General features: G+C 41.1%; 1 protein-coding gene across 2 annotated transcripts in view; it reads right to left on the reverse strand.

Annotated features, from left to right (window-relative positions):
- The window catches only part of MTR (5-methyltetrahydrofolate-homocysteine methyltransferase), a 1,755,520-nt gene that overhangs the window by 1,353,341 nt on the left and 381,742 nt on the right, over nucleotides 1–20,437 (reverse strand). For both annotated transcript variants that reach the window (XM_044059073.1, XM_044059064.1), the window contains exons 6-7: nucleotides 18,194–18,300; nucleotides 15,677–15,736 (exon numbers count right to left, since the gene is read on the reverse strand). In XM_044059073.1, the coding sequence (XP_043915008.1) occupies nucleotides 15,677–15,736; nucleotides 18,194–18,300 (167 nt within the window). The remainder of the gene's footprint in view (nucleotides 1–15,676; nucleotides 15,737–18,193; nucleotides 18,301–20,437) is intronic.

A 20,437-nucleotide genomic window follows, 5' to 3' on the forward strand; every position in this document is an offset into this window, starting at 1 on the left:
GGGAAAGAATTAACCTCATTGTTGATATGATGGGGCTGATTTTGGATTACAATTTTTTGCAATTTCAGGGAGAAATGTTCAGGCAGACCAAGGGCGTTGCTATGTGGGCTTCTTGTGCCCCTGTATTTGCAAATTTGGTCATGCTGGAATGGGAAACCCAATTTGTTTTCCCTAGTGAATTCTACCAACACATAGCTTTTTACACAAGATACCTGGATGATTTATTCATCCTTTGGAAGGGACCTGAAGATCTGGTAAAAAGCTTTATTGATTATTTAAACAACACCACCAGTTTTTTGAAATTCACTTATAAAGTGGAAAAGGAAGGGATTTCATATCTCGATACATATGTCAGCAACAATAATCAAGGATTTGAATCAAGAATTCATAGGAAGAACACTTTCTCCAATGATTACTTATTTTATGGGAGTAGCCATCCACCCCATGTTTTCAAAAATGTTTTTAAGGGTCAATGCATACGTGCTGCACTATGTCATCCAATAAAACCATTATGGAGAAAGAACTAGAAAACATCTTTAATATGTTCAAAAAAAGAGGATACCCAGATTCCATGTTGTTCCCCATAATTACATTTGTAAAAAAGGAATGGGGACAGAAGTATCCACCTTTACTGGGGAAACCTTTCATTAGCAATAAGAAAGCTAACCTTAGTAATAACAACATTTGTGTAATTATGTATAGTCCATATACAAATGTTGTCAAAGAAATTTTAATTAAACATTGGAATATATTAACTGTATCAGAAGATGTAGGGAAAATAGTGGGGACCATCCCGAAATGTGTTTACAAGACATCCGCAAACATTAAAAATATGTTGGAGAGTAAAAAAGCTGTTAAAAAAGTAAGGGACAGGGACATCAACAATAAATAAAAAAGGAACAACAAAGTGTGGGATGTGCAATCAGTGTAAGTGTATTAATGAAAATAAAACTATAAATTTGAAGAATACCAGCAGGACTAGGCTGGTCAATTTGACAAGCAATTGTAACACATCTAGGGTAGTATATATTGCAGTGTGCACTGTTTGCAACGCATACTACATTGGGAAGACTGAGAGAAAATTAAAAACCAGGATTTATGAGCATTCATACAAGATTAAGAAACAGGATTGTAATAATGCCCTCAGTAAGCATGTTTTAGATAGAGGGCAGGAACACACTTTTGTCTTCAGTATTATTGATCATATTGATTCCAAAGGTTGTGTGGGCAACTGGAAAGTCTTTTTGGGACTATTGGAAAGTAAGTGGCAAATGTTTTGTGATGCCACTATGAGTCCTGGATTAAATGACCATATTAGCATTAAACCATTTTTATTAATGGAATGAATTTAGGCAACTTTTATTATTTTTTGAAAGCATTTCTTCATAAAATTATTGTATTATTAAATATCGTTCATATTTAAATTTATAATATACATAGTTTTTTAGGTAGGATATAGTTTGTAGCTTTTTAATTAATCATTTAATTAACCATCTTGTTAGGAACAGTTTTTTTGAATTTTGGCGCCAAAATTAATTACAAAAGGTTGACCAACACTATGTTCGTGGTTCTGATGAAATCTGCATTTCCTGCAGATGAAAGCGCTTAACCAGGGAAGATTTTAATGTTTCAACTCAACTTGGTCTTGTTGTTCTGTAAGGAATAAAAGTTTTTTATTCAACTCTTCTGTTCGAGCTGTGGTATTTCTGGGACCCCAACAAGGATTGTTACTTGGTTTGATGTATAAATTATACACTGGAATTGATGCCGACAAAGTTTATAGTCATTTAGAAGAAAACTCAATTATGGCAACAGAATAAAAGGGCAATACAAGAAAGTCATATGGAACAAAGGATTATTTGTTGTTAAATAAAGTCGTAATGGAGACCTGTAAAAAGGGGAAGAATTTAAGTATGGCATGGATTGACTACAAAAACGCATTTGACAGTTTTCCACATCCATGGATAAAACAGTGCTTAAAAATGTATAAGACACACCCTCCACTGATTGACTACATTACAGTGACCATGAAACAGTGGTAGACCACTTTGCAGTTAAGCCATTAAGGACAAACTGTCTGAGGGATAAAAATTCAAAGGGGGATATTCCAGGGTGACTCTTTGTCACCACTGCTATTCTGCCTTGCCCTTAACCCATTAAGCTGTCTATTTAACAGCTTAGGTCATGGCTATAATTTGGCTCCTAGAAAACAACAAAGTGTAAAGACTTCTCATCTTCTCTTTGTCGATGATTTAAAGCACAACTGCAAGTTATCAAATGTTTTTCAGATGATATAAGAATGTCATTTGGTCTTGATATGTGCAAAAGCAACCTTTAAAGCAGGAAAACTGTATCAGTTAAGGTCAAGAATGAGATATAAAAGAACTTCAGCAGGAGGGAGTGTATAAATATTTGTGAATTGATGAAGGATCAACAATAAACATGAACAAATGCAAATAAAACTTAGTAAGGAATATTTTAGAAGACTTAAATTAATCCTGAAAACAGCGTTGACATCTCAGAATAAAATTCAAGCTATAAACCAATTTGCTCTTCCTGTCCTCACTTACAGTTTTGGAGTGATTGACTGGCCCCAAAACATGTTTGATAGATTAGATAGGAAAATAAGGAGGATGCTTCATGCTCACCAAATGATTTACAAAAATTAGTGCATACCAAGATTATATATTCCCTGTTCTGAAGGAGGTATGGGCCTCCTTGAAACTGATTACATGTATAGATCTGCAATCATGGGACTGCACACATATCTGCTGACCTCACAAAACCCACACAAAGTGAAAGTTTTGAAACATGAGGGGAATAAATCTAAGATGACTTCCCTGCTCAGTCTAGCAGAAGCATATTGGCATCAAGCAGGAATGGAAATCAAACCAGAAGTACATAAAAATCAGGCCGCGACTGAATGTGCCAAAAAACAAAAGAAAGACTATAAGGTGAAGGATCAGATGAGAAGGCAAGAAATGTGGAAAGTGCATAAATATAGTTGCAAGTACAGAGAACTTCTGGAAGAACCTCATGTTGATCTGGACTGAATGCAGGAATGGTTAAGGAGAGGCAAATTCAAACCAAGAGATGAAAGTTTAATATTGGTGGCACAAGATAGTGGGCTACGCACACATTGGTTTACAAGGTCCATTAAACATGTGGCAGAAACAGACAAATGTAGGTTTTGTAAAACAGAATTGGAACAGTCGTACACCTTGTTGCTGGGTGTGATATACTAATGGCAGAAGGACGGTATACTGAAAAGCATAATAATGTGGCAAGACTGTTGCACTGGGGATTGTGCAAACATTATGGTATTGAAGTGGCTGAAAAACACAAACACTGGAAACATAAGCCACAAAGCATCACAGAAAATGATGAAGTCTACATCACAAGGGTCACCCATTACCAGTAGTTCAAAAGATAGATGTGAGAAAACCAGATATAGTGGTCCATGAAAAGAAGACAAAAGTAGCACTGATCATCACTATATCCAGTGATTACAGTGCCTTGTGTACAAAGACACACAAAGTCATAAAATATCAAAATTTGCAGGCAGAAATGAGAGCAATGTGGAAGAAAGACACCCAGACATTTCCAATATCAGTAAAAGCAACGGGTCTAATAAAAAAAGAATCTATAGTCTTATTTAGATATGTTACCAATACATGTAACCCCATACGAATTGCAGGAGGAGTAATTTCTGGGCATATTGCGGGTGTTGTGAAGAGCACATTTGCTATTAATCAAGGATTGAAACAATACTAATTTCATGAATTTTAATCGTACTTTATCTTAGGAATGGGGTCCATTCCCACCATGGTGTTAAAAACCCAAAAGATTTGGAGAAATTAAAAAATAGGACAGAATCATAGGTGGGTCTGCTCTTAGTGGGTCCTGGTTTCTGGCAAGACACCAAATTGAGAACCTCTTCCATTTAGAGTGGTAAGATTTTCTAGTATTGGGTTTCCTGGCCTCCTGCAGGACTTGAAGCATGTCATCAGAATAAAGGTGTCTGAAAAGGATCAGGGCTCTATCACCCACAGGGTCAGTTGGAGGGTCTCAAAGTGTGGGAGGATGAGTGAGCCCTTGTTCTGTGTTAGTAGGTCCACTCTGGGGGCAACCTGTGGTGATTGCCCTTAGCTAGGAGAAAGGGGAACCACTGTTGTCTTGGCCAATAGGGAGTCACCAGCAAGATTACTGTTTTTCTCCTGTTTAATTTTCAACAGGACTTTTGGAACGAGTGTAAGGGGGGGGGGTTGCATACAGGAATTCCCCCTTCCAGGGGATTGACAGGGCATCCACTCTCCATGCCTTAAGAATGGGGTCATCTGGCACAAAACTTTGGGAGTTGTTTGTTTAAGGGGAAGGAAAACAAGTCTATCTGTGGAATACCCCACTGGTGGACAATGTCCAGGAACACATCTCTGTGAAGCATCCATTTGTGGGCTTGTGTTCTGGATCTGCTTAGACTGTCTGCTACAGCATTCTGACTGGAAGGGATGTACACCGCCTGGAAGGATACATCTAGGAGGTGTGCAAGATCCCAGGCCTGCATGGCTAGTCTGCAAAGGAGGTAAGAACTGGTCCCCCCTGTTTGTTTATGTACCACAAGACTGTTATGTTGTCTGTGTGTATACGGAACCTCCCTGGCCTGATTAGGGGTTGGAAGGTCTGAAAAGCAAGGATTAATGCCTTCATTTCCTTGATGTTTATATGATCCCTCATCAGGGTGGCCACTGTCCTTGAACTGGGTGGTGATCCAGGGCTGCTCCCTAACCCGTGTCCGATGCATTGTGAATAGGACTTGAGTTGGTGGCAGTGGGTGAATGGGGAGGCCTGGATGTAGAGAGAGATGTGTTATCCACCACTGGAGCTCCTTCTTGAGACAGGGTAGAAGAAGGATTTAGGATTCTAGAGGGTAGGCATGTTGAGACTATACTGACTTGAGAAATCATTGGAGTTACCTCATGTGTAACCTTGCTAGAGGAAGCATAGACATGGTGGATGCCATCAGTCCCAAGATTCTCGGGAATTGCCTGACAGACATCTGATCTAAGGGGAAAATCTCTGCAAAGAGCAGAGAAATCACCTGTGCCTTGGTAGGTAAGAGTGACACCACCATGCTCTGGGTTTGAAATCTGCACCCCAGAAAGGTATGATCTTGGGATAGGATCAGGGATGATTTTTTGAAATTTATGGTAAATCCCAAGCCTTGCAGAATGGCAATTGCTAACTGGAGATTTTTGTTCAATTCCATTTGAGAACTGGCTTGAATCAAAAGGTCGTCCAGGTAGGGGAAGATTAGGATCCCATCCAGTCTTCAAAAGGCTACCACAGGAGCTAGACATTTTGTGAAGATTCTCGGGGTAGTGGAGAGTCCAAAAAGTAAAGCCGAGAACTGATAGTGCAAGGATTCCACAGAAAACCACAGGAATTTCCTGTATCTGGGGTGAATGGGAATATGGAGATAATTATCTTTGATGTCTGTGGAGGCTAGGAATGCTTAAGAGAGGATAAGAGGGAAAAAGGTTTGCAGAGTAAGCATTTTGAATGAGGGAACTATGAAGAAGTCATTGAGGTAGGAGAGGTCTAGTATGGGTCTCCATAGGAACTAGGAATAAGCAGGAGTAAAAAAACTCTTTCCTCTTGTCTTAGGGAACAGGTTTGTTAGTGCCGTGTTCTAGCAGACTTTGCAGGACTGGAGGGAAAATGGGGACCTAATCTTTCAGAGGTAGGGGTATACCCTGAAGGCAGGCACCTTTTTCCAGATGATGAAGTATCCCTCTTGATGATGCTTAACATCCAAAAATCTTATGTGATGAGTTCCCAGGTTGGAAGGGATAGGGTAAGGCACTGGGAAAGGGGAGGAGAGGGCAGACTGCTGGAGGAGTCACAATGAGGAGGCCATCCAATCAGGAAGGGGCTGTTTAGCCATCTAAGAAGACATAAGTTTTAGAAAACTGTTGAGTCTTCTTAGGCCTTTTCTGGTGTCTTGTTTGTGGGGTTCTGCATTGTCTGTGTGTGAAGACTTGTTTTGCAGGGTGGTTCCTGTGAAATTTAGGCACAGGGAATACCAGAATGTGCTTAAGGTCTTTAAGTTCCTTGATTTTCTCTTGCAGAGTTTCAAAATGTTCTGCAAAGAGTTTACAAAAAAGGGCAGTATTGTCCAAGGGAGCATCCATTAGTTTTGCCGTAATGTCCTCAGGTAGGGGCTGATGCCTAAGCCATGCAAATCTTCTGAAGGCAGAAAATGAAGCCGCAGCTCTCGGAGTGGCTTTTATACCATCATAGCTGCCCTTAAAAGAGTGCCTGGCTACCTGAGAGGAAGTAGCAATGAGGGAGAATGCCAGGGTCCAGAGTCTGGCATGTCTGAAATAAGTTTAGAAATCTGAGAGAGGATTTCCAAGTTGTACTTGATCATGTGTGTCCGGTAGTTTAGAGCTCTGAAGGCCAGGGGGGCTGAGGTATAGATTTTCTTTTTCATCCTCTCTAAATGTCTGCTATCCTTATCCGAAGGTAGGAGGGAGGCAGAAGGAAGGGACCTGGAAGCCTTATCAGAGGATAAGCAACTGGGGTCTTGAATAGAAAATGGCAATCCTTGGGTACCTTGTAGTACCTGTCTGGCTTTTTTAGGGGCTGGAGGCTGAGAGTCTGGATGAGTATAAGTGGATGCAAAAGCATCCTAGAAAGCCGGTATAACAGGAGGAATGACTGAAGGACTAGGGGACTGTACTTGAAGGAGGCCATAATAAAGTTTTTGGATCTCAGACATCTCTGTACAGTCCCATCTAAAGTGGTCACGCATTCCAGAGATAGCCTCCCCAAAAGAAATCTCTTCCAAAGGAGATTCTGTTCAACTAAAATCCTCTTAGGGGAGGCACAATCTAATGGAGACGGGATTTGTAAAGAGTAATCCAAAGAGTCATCATCATCTTCAGATGAATAATCTTCCTCAGAGGTGGCCTGAGGCCTAAGTCTTTTCTGTGGGGAAGTAGGCCAGATCAGAGGGAAAGCAGGGCGACCTGAAGAAGGCCTAAGCACCAAGAAGGCCTTAAGAATGCCTTGAGTAAAGTTTTGCCATTCCTTCTGTGGGTCGGGGGGGTAACATGCTTAGTTTTTTGTTTCTTCTTTGCTGAAGTATCCATTCAGTGCAAAGTAGGTGGGTCAGACGTAGGCCTACATTCAATCAAATCTGAGTCGACAACCTTCCTAACGATAATCTGGGTAACTCCCCTACGGCCTTCTGACACAATAAGCTTGAGTTCCCCCAGAAATTGGTAGTCAACGTCTGAGTTGCCTCTCTGGACGTGCAAGTGTCTGGTACCAAGGCAGCCTGTGAAACGGGCTTGGCTTGTGGGTCCAGATCCAGGATGGCACATGTCTCTGAGCTCTCATGTGCTTTGGGAGAGGCATCTGAATCAAGAGGCGCAGCTTCAGGCCTATGTTTTTTGGCCTTACGCTTAGCAGGCTTGGTCGTCAGGTCTGTGGAGGAATCCACCGTGCTCATCGCTAAAAGCTTAAGGTGTTGGTTTTCTAAGTAGATCGCCAGGGAGGATAGCCAACTTTGGAGGGTCTTGGGTACAAAAGACTGACAGATGGAGCAGTTTTTGTGGTCGTGCTGAGGCAAAAAGGGCATTGGGAATGACTATCCTTATGTAACCTCAGTGAAGGATAAGGCTGCAAAAAAGATAAAAAAAGGTTTCCCCAATGGGCCACTTAACTTAATCAAGCAGGGATTCCAACAGCAGAAAGACATCCAGGACTGGCGATATGACTGACAGCAAAGAAGTTCTGAGGGTAGTGTGCGCATATATCTCTTTTACAGCTGACATCTGTTGGTGGCCTATGTCAGATGTACAACACACCCTAGGTAGTAAAAGACTTTGCTCTACTAGCCAATGCTGGGTTGTCACCTTGCCAGGCAACTCCCTTATGTCAGGAATACTGCAACAGATGAACAGAAGGACATTCTTTTATATCACAGCAATCTGTTATATAATTAAGTACAGTTTTGTACCTACCATAAATGTAGATGTTCGAGTGCTAATACAGCTGCAGTCATAACAGATGGGGTTATCCTGCCGTCAGGCGGGTCCTCGGTCGGCCGAATTCCAAAGTCTAGGTCCGGCGTCAGTTATCGTCACTTCTTCCCTGACGTCAGTGCAGCAGGGGTATAAAGGAACCAGCCAACACCATTTTCTTCAGTTTTTCTTGCCCCAGATGTCAGGTGCCCCCAGAAGGAAGGCAAAACATAAACTTATGTAATAATGCAATGTAATATAATCAAAGAACAGTGGTTAGTAAGCAAATACACCATAAAAGAATACCCCAGTCAGGTTGTATGAGGAGGTGTTTGTCATAAGGCCTGTCCCAAGAGGGGATGGAGGGAGGGAAACCTGGACTGCAGCTGTATTAGCACTTGAACATCTACATTTATGGTAGGTACAAAACTGTACTATGTTCATCGTGCATACAGCTGCAGTCATAACAGATGGGTAGAATCCCAAAGCTAAAAAGGGGTGGCAGGCACTAAGTGGAACTAGGAGGAGCAAGGATGCCCTGCAAGACTGCTGTGGCAAAGCCAGCTCTAGATTTAGAGTATAGTGAAAGGTGATAGTGCTTGGAGAAAGTGTGCACAGAGCTCCAAGTGGCTGCTTCCAAAATTTCCTTGGTAGGAACCCCCCCGAGGAAAGCTGCAGAGGTAGCTGTGGCCCTTGTGGAGTGAGATCTGATGCTTATAGGTACAGTTTTTCCATGAAATGAGTAACAAAAGCGTATGCAGTGGGCTATCCATTTTGAGACTGTCTGTTTGGAAATAGCCTTTCCTTGAGCACCTGTAGCATAGGACACAAAGAGTTGGTCTGATTTTCTGAATGGCCTTGTCCTGTCCAAATAATAACGAAGTTGTCTGTGAACGTCCAAGGAATGCAGTAGTCTTTCCCCTTTGTTTTGTGGGTTAGGATAAAAGGTAGGTTATTGGATAGTCTGATTCAAGGCTACACTGGATACTACCTTTGGCATAAAGGAAGGGTTGGTTCATAAGGAAACTCTGTCCTGATGGAAAATGATGAAAGGTTGCACAGCCATGAGGGCTTGTAGTTCCAAAACCCTGCGTGCTGAGGTGATAGCCAGAAGGAAGGCTGTTTTCCATGACAAATATTGCAGTTCTGTTGAAGCAGCTGGCTCAAATGGAGGCAGGGTCAGTTTTTCTAAAATGAGGTTGAGGTCCCAAGCAGGCACTGGTGGTTTCCTTGGGGGTTTTATATTCTTAGCCCCTCTGAGGAACTGTCTTAAGAGAGGATGAGAGAATAAAGGAGGATCAGTGTTGTATTGTGCAGAAATGGCAGAAGCATGGATCTTGATGGAGGAGAAGGAAAGTCCACTGTTTAACATCTCAGCTAGGTACTGTAATATTTGAGGTAAATTTAGTACCCAAGGATTCTGGCCCTTTTTCTGATTCCAGGCACAAAAATGTTTCCATTTGGCGGAGTAGGCTTTTCTAGTAGAAGGTCTTCTGGCCTCCAAGATGACATCCTGCACCTCCTTGGAGAGGAGGGTCTGTTCGGAAATCAAGGAATCCCTGGTAACCAAACAGCAAACAGAAAACAAACCTCAATAAAAAACGTAATCCGGCACCATGAAGGTTGTCCTAAATTCTCAAAGGAACAGTACGACCAATGAAATTAATGAATATTTATTGTAAATAACAAAACCAAGAACAAAACTCAAATTCAATAATTCATAGAATGTCCATTAAGCGCTTTCGTCTCCTGCCACCGGAGACTTCAACCTTCATGGTGCCGGATTACGTTTTTTATTGAAATCAAGGAATCCTCCATGCGGCTAGATTGAGGGTTTTCAGCTGACTGTGAAGAGTTTTGAAGTTGTGCTGGGTCGACAGAAGAGGCACTAGAGGCAGGATCCATGGTGGGGAATGCGTCAGGCTCCTCAGGAGTGGATACCAGTGTTGTCTTGGCCAGTCTGGAGCAATGAGAATCATCTTTGGCCTCTCTGCTCTGGCTTTTAATAGAACTTTGGGCAGCAGAGGAAGAGGTGGAAAGGAATAGACTGTCAATGTTGTCCAACTGAAAGAAAGTGCGTCCACTTTCCAGGCCTGTGGATGATAGGTCCTTGTGCAACATTTTTTCAGTTGGTAATTTCTGTGGGTAGCAAAGAGATCTATGTTTGGCCGTCCCCATGCCTGAATTATCTTTGCGAAAACTTGAGGATGCAACTTCCATTCGTGTGGATCTGTCATATTTCTGCTTAGGTTGTCTGCCAGCGTGTTTTCCTTCCCTGGCAGGAATTGTGCTTGAAGTTGGATTTGCAATTCCAGAGCCGTGTTCCAAAGGGACATGGCTAGTCTGCACAGGGGATATGAATGAGTTCCTCCCTGTTTGTTTATGTACCACATCACTGTGGTGTTGTCTGTCCTTATCAATAGCTGGCCTGGATGCAGTAGGTCTTTGAAGGCCATAATAGCATTTTGTACTGCTAGCATTTCCTTTTGATTGATGTGCAGGTACTTCTCTTTTTGGGACCATTTGCCCTGAATGCACTGATCTGACATGTGCGCCCCCCAGGCGTAGTCCGAGGCGTCTGTTGTGATGATTTGATTTGCTTGAGGCATGCAGAAGTGGAGACCTATGTTTCTTTGGCATGCTTGACCCCACCACAGAAATTCCTTTTGAAGACATGGAATGAGTGGTATAATTGTTTCCAAACTGTGGCTGTGCTGAGACCATAAGTTTTTTAGGTACCATTGAAGTTTCCTCATATGCAGCTTTGCACATGGGATCAGCAGGATGCAAGATGCCATGAATCCCAGAGCCTGCAGGACTTTCCTTGCAGTCAGCCTGGTGAAGGTTGCCATTTTTCTGAAGTATTGAGATAGTTTCCCTTGCTTCTCTGGCGTGAGGTAGGCCATCTGGGTGTTTGTATTCAAGCTGGAACCCAGGAAAATTATTGCTTGAGAGGGTATTAGTTTTGATTTCTTTTTGTTGACTGTGTATCCCAGAAAGCTCAACAATTTTATTACAAATGCCAGGTGTTTCAGAAGTATGTGCTTGCTGTCCGCTTGGATCAGGCAGTCGTCCAGATATGGGTATATTTGTATCCCTTGAAGTCTGCAGAAGGCAATTACTGATGCCAGGCATTTTGTAAACACTCTGGGCGCAGTAGATAAGCCAAAGGGCAATGCAGAGAACTGATAATGGGTTGAACCTGCAAGAAATCTGAGGTATCTTCTGCAATCTTGTCTGATAGGGACATGCAGGTATGCCTCCTTGAGGTCCAATGTTACCAGCCAAAACTCCTTGTCCAGCATGGGAAGAAGCTGCTGTAATGTGAGCATCCTGAATTTTGGTACGAGTAAATATGTGTTTAGGATAGATAGGTCCAGAATAGGTCTCCAATCTTTGTCCTTCCTTGGTACCAGGAATAGTCTGGAATAAAAACCTTGACCTTGTTCTTTTGCAGGTACCTCTTGAATAGCTTTCATGTCCATGAGAGCTGAAATTTGTTTTTGTGCCTCTGCCCTTTGATTTTGTGGCAGGTTTGGCATGCCTCTCATTTTTGGAAGGGTGTGAAAATGGAATCTGTAGCCTCTGTCTATAATGTCCAGGATCCATTTGTCTTTTGTGACAATATGCCAATTTTTTGAAAATAATGCCAGTTTTCCGCCTAAAGGTGCTGCCATTAAAGCTTTGCTTGGCATGCAAAGGGGAAAGTCATTGTGTCTGCTTTCTGAATGACTGTGATCTATCCTCTCCACCTCTTGGTGTAGGTGCTTGCCATTGTCTGGCTCTAAATGATCCTTGAGATTGCCCTCTACCCCTCGGGTGCCTGTATCTACCTCTTTGAGGTGTGTCCGTGGCTGGAAAGGACCAATTTTTTGAAGGCCAGTTTCTGCTGAAACGTGGAGGTTGTACCTGTAGGAAATCTTTCACTGTTTGCATTGATCTTGCCTTTTCCTCCATTTTCTTTAGTACCACCTCAGCTGTAACACCAAACAATACATCTTTTTGAAGAGGTGCATCTAGTAATTTAGCGTTGACATGATCTGGTAAGGTTTGCTCTTTGAGCCAAGCATGTCTACATATGACAGACCCTGTAACAGCAGCTCTGCATGAGGCCTCTAAAGCATCAAAACCACATTGCAAGGTATGTTTACCCACTTGCTCTGCACTATGCAACAAATCCTGCAACTCCTTTAAGTCTGGTTGTTCAGGTTGTGATATTTTGCTTTTTAACTGAGATAACAAAAACTGTTGATAATTTAACATATGGAACTGACAGTTTAATGCCCTCATGGTTAAAGTGGCCGAGGTGTATACCTTTTTCCCCCACCTTTCTAAAGCTCTGGAATCTCTCTCTGAAGGTAATGGGTTTTTGGCAGTAGAGGCCTTAATTCCCTTGGGACCCTGTGAAATAGTTTCTGGGTCAGCAGCATGGCTTTTGTATAGGAATTGGTGTGAATCAGGAACCCGGTAATACCTGTCAGGTTTAACAGGAGCTGGAGGTAAAGAATCTGGGTTGAGGCTGGCTTCTGTGTACACATCATCTAAAATATCCAAGACAGGAGGGATAGCCAAAGGCCTGCGCTGAGGAAGCAAGAGAAAATCCCTGAGCCTTTTCTTGGAATCTGAGTAATCTTGGCCTTCCCAGTGAAAGTGTTCCCTCAAGGTATGTAAGGTTTCCCCAAAAGAATAGTCCTCAAGGGGGGAGACCGAGGGAATGGACTCCTCAGCATCAGAATTTTCAAAAGGGGAATATGAATATTCCTAATCCTCAGAATGTTCTGAGGTAATAGAGGCTTGGTCTGAGGAAGGGTAGTCTTCCTCCAATCTGGGCCTTTTGTCCGAGGGGGGTTGAGAACCCCTGATAAGAGTAATCAAATCCTCAGCCATTTTGAGCATCTGTTTTTTAGGCATGGGGCCTTGACAGGGGCTCTGTGGAGCTTGTCTTTTAGTTTTCATGGCTGCTTTAGATTTTGTGAAAGCCTTAATGGAAAAAGAGGAAGGCCTGAAGACACCTTGAGAGGTGGCAGGCCGGTCTAAAGTCTGAGTTTCCCCGCCAAGAGTGGCGTCGGTATCTGTAGTCGGAGTAGGGGCCGAGGAGCCTGCGACCTCGGGCACAGAAGACACCACTAAAGAAGCGGCATCGGTACTCAGGGGCTGCGTAGGTGCCTCGCTGAGAACCGGAGCACCTGAAGCCGGCTTTAGCGTGGTGTCGGTAGAAGTCGCGGACCTCGTATGTCGGTCCTTATCTTTGCGTCTTTTACTCAAAACTGGAGTCGGAATATCCGACGACATAATGTAATTAAATTTTTTACCAAAATTGTGTTGGGCGAACTCCGCCCAACGCTTAATAGTGCGTTTGTTGAATCTAGCACAAAAACGACAGGCTGAAACGTCGTGGTCTGGGCCTAAGCAAGGAATGCAGAAGGAATGGAAATCCTTATGCGGTATTTGCTTCCCACATGAAATGCAATTGTTAACTTTGTCTGACATCGGTCTGAGGCAAGAAAAGTTTCCCCAACGGGGTTACTTAGCTTTCAAGAAGACTTTGGCTGAAAAATTTTCGTAAATCTCAAGAGCTGGCCGACTGTCACTTGCGAACTGCTTCTGCTTCGGGCACTGCGCGGCAAGAAAGACTGAAGAAAATGGCGTCGGCTGGTTCCTTTATACCCCTGCCACACTGACGTCAGGGAAGAAGTGACGACAAACGACGCCGGACCTAGACTTTGGAATTCGGCCGACCGAGGACCCACCTGACGGCAGGATAACCCCATCTGTTATGGCTGCAGCTGTATGCACGATGAACATCTGTAATTTATCTATATGTTAAATGCTTCTTATGTATAAAATGTTACTATTCAACTCTCTGCTACACCACTACAATAAAAAAAAAAACGGTTTTATTAATTGCACTTATATGTACTCCCATGTATAAATGTAATTACCTTTTGTATTTCCTTTTGTTTTCAACTGTTTTCAATTTTCATGTAACATCTTATTTATTTTCACATTTTACTTAATATTTTATTCTTTATAATCTATGCTGTATATATTATACTCTGTTTTTTATTTATTTTGTATTGGAGCCTTCTCTATTTTTATATATATATTTTGTATTGGAGGTTTTCTGCCCAAGCCTCCACTAAAAATGGGTTTAATACCCAAATGGACTTTCCCGGTTACCAAATGTCAAATAAATAAATACATAAATAAATAAATAAATAAAAATGAGACAGAATGGAAAACAATGGAACAGGTTAAAAGCTTCAAGTATCCAGGAGGGGTGGCTAAGGAGACGGGAAGTCTGAATGAAAAGGTCAAAGCTAGAATCAGAGGGGCTGCAGCCAACTGGCATACAGTCTCAGGGAAAGTGTATGACAAAAGAATGCCAAAGAAGCTAAAAAGTAAGTTGTACAAAACAGTGGTATGACCAGTACTACTGTACTGTACAGATACCTGGGCAGTAAAGGCAGAGCAGATGAAGAAGCCAGAGGTGATGGAGATGAAGTGCCTTTGATGGGTGATCGGATGCACACTGTGGCAGAACAGACAAAGAAATGAGGATATAAGAGTAGAAGCCAAAGTAGATCCAGCTGAAGAAAAGGTAAAAGGGAACATATTATGGTGGTTTGGGCACATGTGTAGGAAAACAGAAGGCAAACTGGTGAAGAAGATTTGAGACAGACAGGATGAAGACAAGAGGAAACGTGGGCATCCAGCAAAAAGGTGGATGGATTGTGTGGCAGAAGACTTACAACAGTCAGGCATAACTGTCAAAAAAGGTAGGAGAGTGACATTAAATAGAGAAAGATGATGACAGTTGACTCAACACCCCAACCCCATGTAGAAATGGGGAAAAGGGGGTTGATGATGATCCTCAGCTTGCCATATTGTCAAACCATTTCTATTCTTTCAGATTCCTATACCACACAACCAGTCTTCACTTACTCCTGAATAGTTTTAATAGCATCTCAAGTAGCCACAAGCCAGCTCTCCTTACTCAGGGAAAGTATGTAGGTTCATTATTTTGTGACACTGTTCATCCCACCTCTACATTTCTAGTATAAATCTTATTACATACACACACACACATATATGTGTGTATATATATATATATATATATATATATATATACATATACACATACATATATAAAATTGTCTCTGGACTTGCTTTACACCCCACCTCTTAACTACAATATCAACATTTTCCACCCTACCTAGTTCATTCCCTCACTTCAATTTCTTTGAATTTCTAAACATTAATCACATGATCTATTACTTGACAAACCCACTAATACGCCTCTTCAAATGCTCAATACTCAACAGCAAATGTATCTGTAACTGTTCATGTATATTATTTAATGTCTGCTCGTGTATATTACTGAATGTATGTTTAAAATGTTTGCAATTTTGGAGCTCTCCATGGGCCTCTGCTGAAAGGGGATTTTTGACTAAATGGAGTTGAACAAATATGGTATACAAAAGCAAAATAAAATAAACTGTATCTAAGTCATGCATCTTTTAGCAGTAGGAGATGTTTTAATCAGAATGAACCAAAGAAAACTTACAAAATGTTAACAAAACAGCTGGCCAATACAAATCACTAATGTCACAGTTAATTACTATTAACATTAAAATATTACTTACAAATATGGGCTTTGGCTCATACTGATCTTCAAATAACTTCTGAATGGCAAAAATTGCAGCCTATTTGCAAAACAAAACAGAATATTGATCAAGTTAAACAATGCTTCTTATCTTAAAAGCATGCACTGTGGCAATGCTACATATATATTGTACATCACAGAGCACTTTTTAGTTATCAGGATAAGATAAACTGATATTACTTTCATAACCACCATTATAAACATTGTAAAAAAACACTTTTTACACAGGACTGTTTAGCAGTTAAGGATACTGATTAGTGATAACAGTTATCTGAACTCAAATAATCTATTATGCTAGGATATCAAAACGTCGACAGTTTTCCAAGAAGAAATTAATTAATTTTTGCCAACCCAGTCACAATGAGAAAATGTATGCAACTCCAGTGTCAGCAGGTGGAGTCTATAACTAAATGTCACTCCTGGAAGACTTGCTGAGCAAGGTATAATCAAGTCAAGCCATGAGGGAGTTCTCCTTCCTCAGGGAATCTATACGGAGCAGACGTAAAGTCAGCAACCTCATGGAAGACATGGGATTTTACATGCAGGACTGTACTACATCTATGGGGTGACTGCTGATTAAATGTTCACGTGTGAGGATGTGCACACAGAAAAAATGTCTGTCAGTTGGCTTAGAGGATTAAGGAGATGCTTTCTGTGGTCCAGTGGTGCAAGGTTTGAGTCTCACAGCCTCCATTGCCTAACTGTGTGACTAATGAGTATGTCACTTGACCAGACACCACTCCCGGGCCGAGTCCGAAAATGGTCCATGAAGATTACTGCTCTACCCTGGAAAACAAATACAAATAAATAAATAAACATAAATAAACATAATGTACATGCATCGCAATGGGGAGATACAAACACCACCAACTGTTACATGATGGTTTCAACTGCCCTCTTGACTCAACTCTGATGAAAAGGCCCTTGTAGCCTTAAGGATTTCTCCCCTAAAGAGGGTGACCCACACAATGAGAGCTTATGCCAAGGTAGCACAGACACACTAGGAAGAGGGAGTGAACAAGTTGATATGCAAGCATGTGGGGGTGAGTGTCAGCAGTGCTCACTGATGAAAGACAAAATAATAATAATGCTAATAAATTACATAAATAGTGTCCTGTTCTGACAAGGACCTCCTCCACTGTTAACAGCTGCAGTCTGTTAAACTACCAGCACAGAAGAAAGGACACTATTCTTGTACTTAAAAGTCCATCACCCTGAAAATAGCAATACAGTGCACATATTTTCTGTGACAGCTTTAGCAGGCCATCCTAATTAGGTCACTAAAATGTTTTGTCAACTAAGTTCATACATATCTTACTTTGAACATGTACAACAGAAAGTATCATTGAAACTGCAGCAAAGTAACGCACTCCACTTCTGCATAAGCACTATTTTATTATTCAAAAGTCTTTGTTGTTCTAAATAATATAATTATGGTTTGCAGTGTCAAAGAAAAACTGACAGGCATAGAAAGAAAACACTACTAACACATAAAGATCAAATACTATAGATATATGCATTTCCAAAGTTCACAGTAATATCAACATCAGAAGCACAGATGAAATCAAGAGCAAAAAGAAAAATTATATCTAGAAATCAGATTAAATTAAGAGCAAAAAGAAAATGATATATAGAAATTAATAATTTTAAGGCGTTACTGTTATCTACTGCCTCCATTCATCGTGTAATATTCTGGATTCAGCTACAAGCCTTCAAATTCTACCATAAGGCTAAGACTAACATAAGGGGGAGTATTACCATGGAGCAAGACATATGAGGGTCGCTGGTATGATACCTGACAAACACAAAGCAATTGTTGTGATGACCACCACATAACAGTCATTCTGGTAAAGGAGTGCAAACTGACACAGCACTGAATAAAACTCTAAAAACATTTGGGGTGCCTGAGAAAGGCGTATCTAAAAATTTAACTCAGACTTCACTGTTTAACAGACCAAACAAGATGATCTAGAAGACAAACCAAACTTTGATCTGGTTCCACAGACACCTGTTAACCCACTAGAGGGGGCTGTTCCATCACAGTGTTAACGCCACACCATGGCAGGAAGGTACAAGGACAGCACTGACTCAGCATGTGCACTGATCCACCAAGAAGCACGTGAACACTAACAGTGCATTAAGAAGATTCAGAAAAGCATGCATGCATCACTGGGACAGCACCATAAGCCATCCCTCAGCAGCATTCACTTCAATTATGCTGAGAGGTGAAAAGTTAGAGTAATACTAAAACCTTTGTGAAGACAACTGGATGATCTTACCCTCTACCTCAAATCACCATATAAAGTGGGCCACTGAAAGGCAGGTCTTCACTGGAAAGAAGAGACATCCCAAGGAGGCGACGTGGGACTGCATTGGTTAAAGGGATGAAGTAGATAAATGGACAAATTCACTAGATCAACAGGCATGGGGAATAAATATAAAAAAAAGGTTTAGTAAAACAGCGCATTTCAGTGTCTTTGCAGACAGTTCTTCTAACCTTTGCATTAGCAGTATCGAAGATGGTCTCAACTAGCAAAATGTCAACTCCGCCATCCAGCAGACCTCTGGCTTGTTCTTCATAAGCTTCAACTAGTTCATCAAAGGCTGTAAATTAACACAGTGAACTGTTAATTTCTTTGTATCAAAAAAAGAAAAAGAAAGAAACTGATGTGACAAGTGACGACACAGAAATGACACAAAATAAGGATTCAGTCTGGTTCTGCTTACTACCGAACAAAGCTAATTAACACATAGCCTCTAAAATAAACAGAAGGCAGCTCAAGCTTTTAATGTACTACAGAAAACTACATTATCACCTGATTTTTATGTATATATATTTATGTATTCATTCATTCATCTGTTTGCTTATTTATTGATTTGGTCCCAAGAGGAGTGGCCTATTACAAAAGCAGACCGAAGGATGTATTCATACTGGCTGGGGGAATTTATCTAGGACACCATGAAAATTCTCTTGTGCTTTGTGGACAGATGAAAATAAGAACATGCTTTATAGACTGCAAGCTGTGTCAGGCCTAGCCACTTAAAGTTGTTTTAAAACTGGCTTTAGGTAATTTGGTTCCATTGACTAATGTCGCCAAAAAAATGAGCAAGAGTATTGCTGGGGATAAGTAGGTTGAAGACCTGGCCTACTCTGACAGATCCAAACTTTTGAATTACATCCATATGTGTGTGTGTGTGTGTGTATGTATATATATATATATATATATATATATATATATATATATATATATTATATATAAATATATACACACACACCGTATTTCCACAAAAATAAGACCGAGTCTTATCTTATATTCTTTCTCCCGCCAAAATACGCATTAGGGCTTATTGTCAGGGGATGCCTTATTTACCCACACCATACAACAATCTACCTTTATTCATTTATTAATGTACAAAAATTGACATTTATTAATGAACACAAATCATTTTTTCATGTTCAAAAATCGACATTTATTCATGTACGATAATTGACATTTATCTCATACTTTTTTTATTATTGGACAACAGTTCTAATAACAGGATGACAGTTGTGTGAGAATTCTACATAAACAGTGCAACAAACATTTCAACTTCAGAATATCTGCACCTTGGCTTTCACAGTTATTCAAATACAGTCATGTAATCTTCATCTGGAACATTGTCATAAGTGTCCAACCCCCGAATTTCATCCTGAATTTCTTGCAACTCCATTTCCTGTAGCACCACTAGCCCCAATCTGTCATGCCTAGCAATACAGCTCGCCTTAAAAGAGCACTGCTTATCCAAGTAACCTACTCGTAGTGCACTGGCAACACAGCTATCAGTGATTTTATCCCATGAATTTTTCACCCAAGTCACGACCTCTTGCAGGCTAGGCTTCCATGCTGATTTCTCTCCATTCTATTTTCCATGCGCAAATGGTCCTTGAATGGCTTGTTTACTGCAATATCAAGAGTCTGGAGATAGGCAGTCATTCCTGCGGGAATCATTATTTGATCTATTCTCCTCCGTGCTAGGAATTTCTTCATTTCTTTAGCGCGGTGAGTGCTGGCTGAATCCCAGACTAGCAGACCTCTTTCGCCACTTCGCAAAACAAGTGGCAGCATTACATAGACCCACTTCCTTATAACTGCTTGTGTGCACCAGGCTTTTTCGGTTCAATATGTGCACGTTTAATCTTATCTTTCTTGACCTTACTAATGATTAGAGGTGGGGTTTTCTTTCCATCTAGATTAATTGCCAAAATACAGGTAACACGTGCGCTCTTGTAACTAGTGGAGGAAATGTAGATTGACGAGGCACCCCTCTGATCAATTGTTGTTTGACATCCTTGGCCCATAAACACTGCAGTTTCATCCAAAACAATCATGTTGGAGAGAGGGTATTTAGAAAAGTCAAAGCCATCAACAAAGGACTTGAATGCAACTGAACATTTAATAACTTCAGTATCTTCCAGCTTGAACAGTGTTGTTGATCTTCTTAGAGACAGTCCATATCGTTGAAGGAAGCCATCCAGACAATGTTGTGATGCTTTGAATTCTTCTGGGGATATTTCTAACTGTGGTGCCATTGCAAGGACAAATGCCTGAATATCAGCCCTGCGCACAAGCAAAGCCTTTGCTCTCCTGTTAGCAATCCACTCACAGATGATGTCTTCAAGCTCAGGAAATCATTGATGCCGACCTGATCTACATTTACACTTCTTGGTGTTTCCCTCATCAGCCTGTTGACTGAGGTTAAC

This window comes from Protopterus annectens, chromosome 1.part2 (assembly GCF_019279795.1).
Source record: "Protopterus annectens isolate FY-2018-M chromosome 1.part2, PAN1.0, whole genome shotgun sequence".
Taxonomy (NCBI): Eukaryota; Metazoa; Chordata; order Ceratodontiformes; family Protopteridae; genus Protopterus; species Protopterus annectens.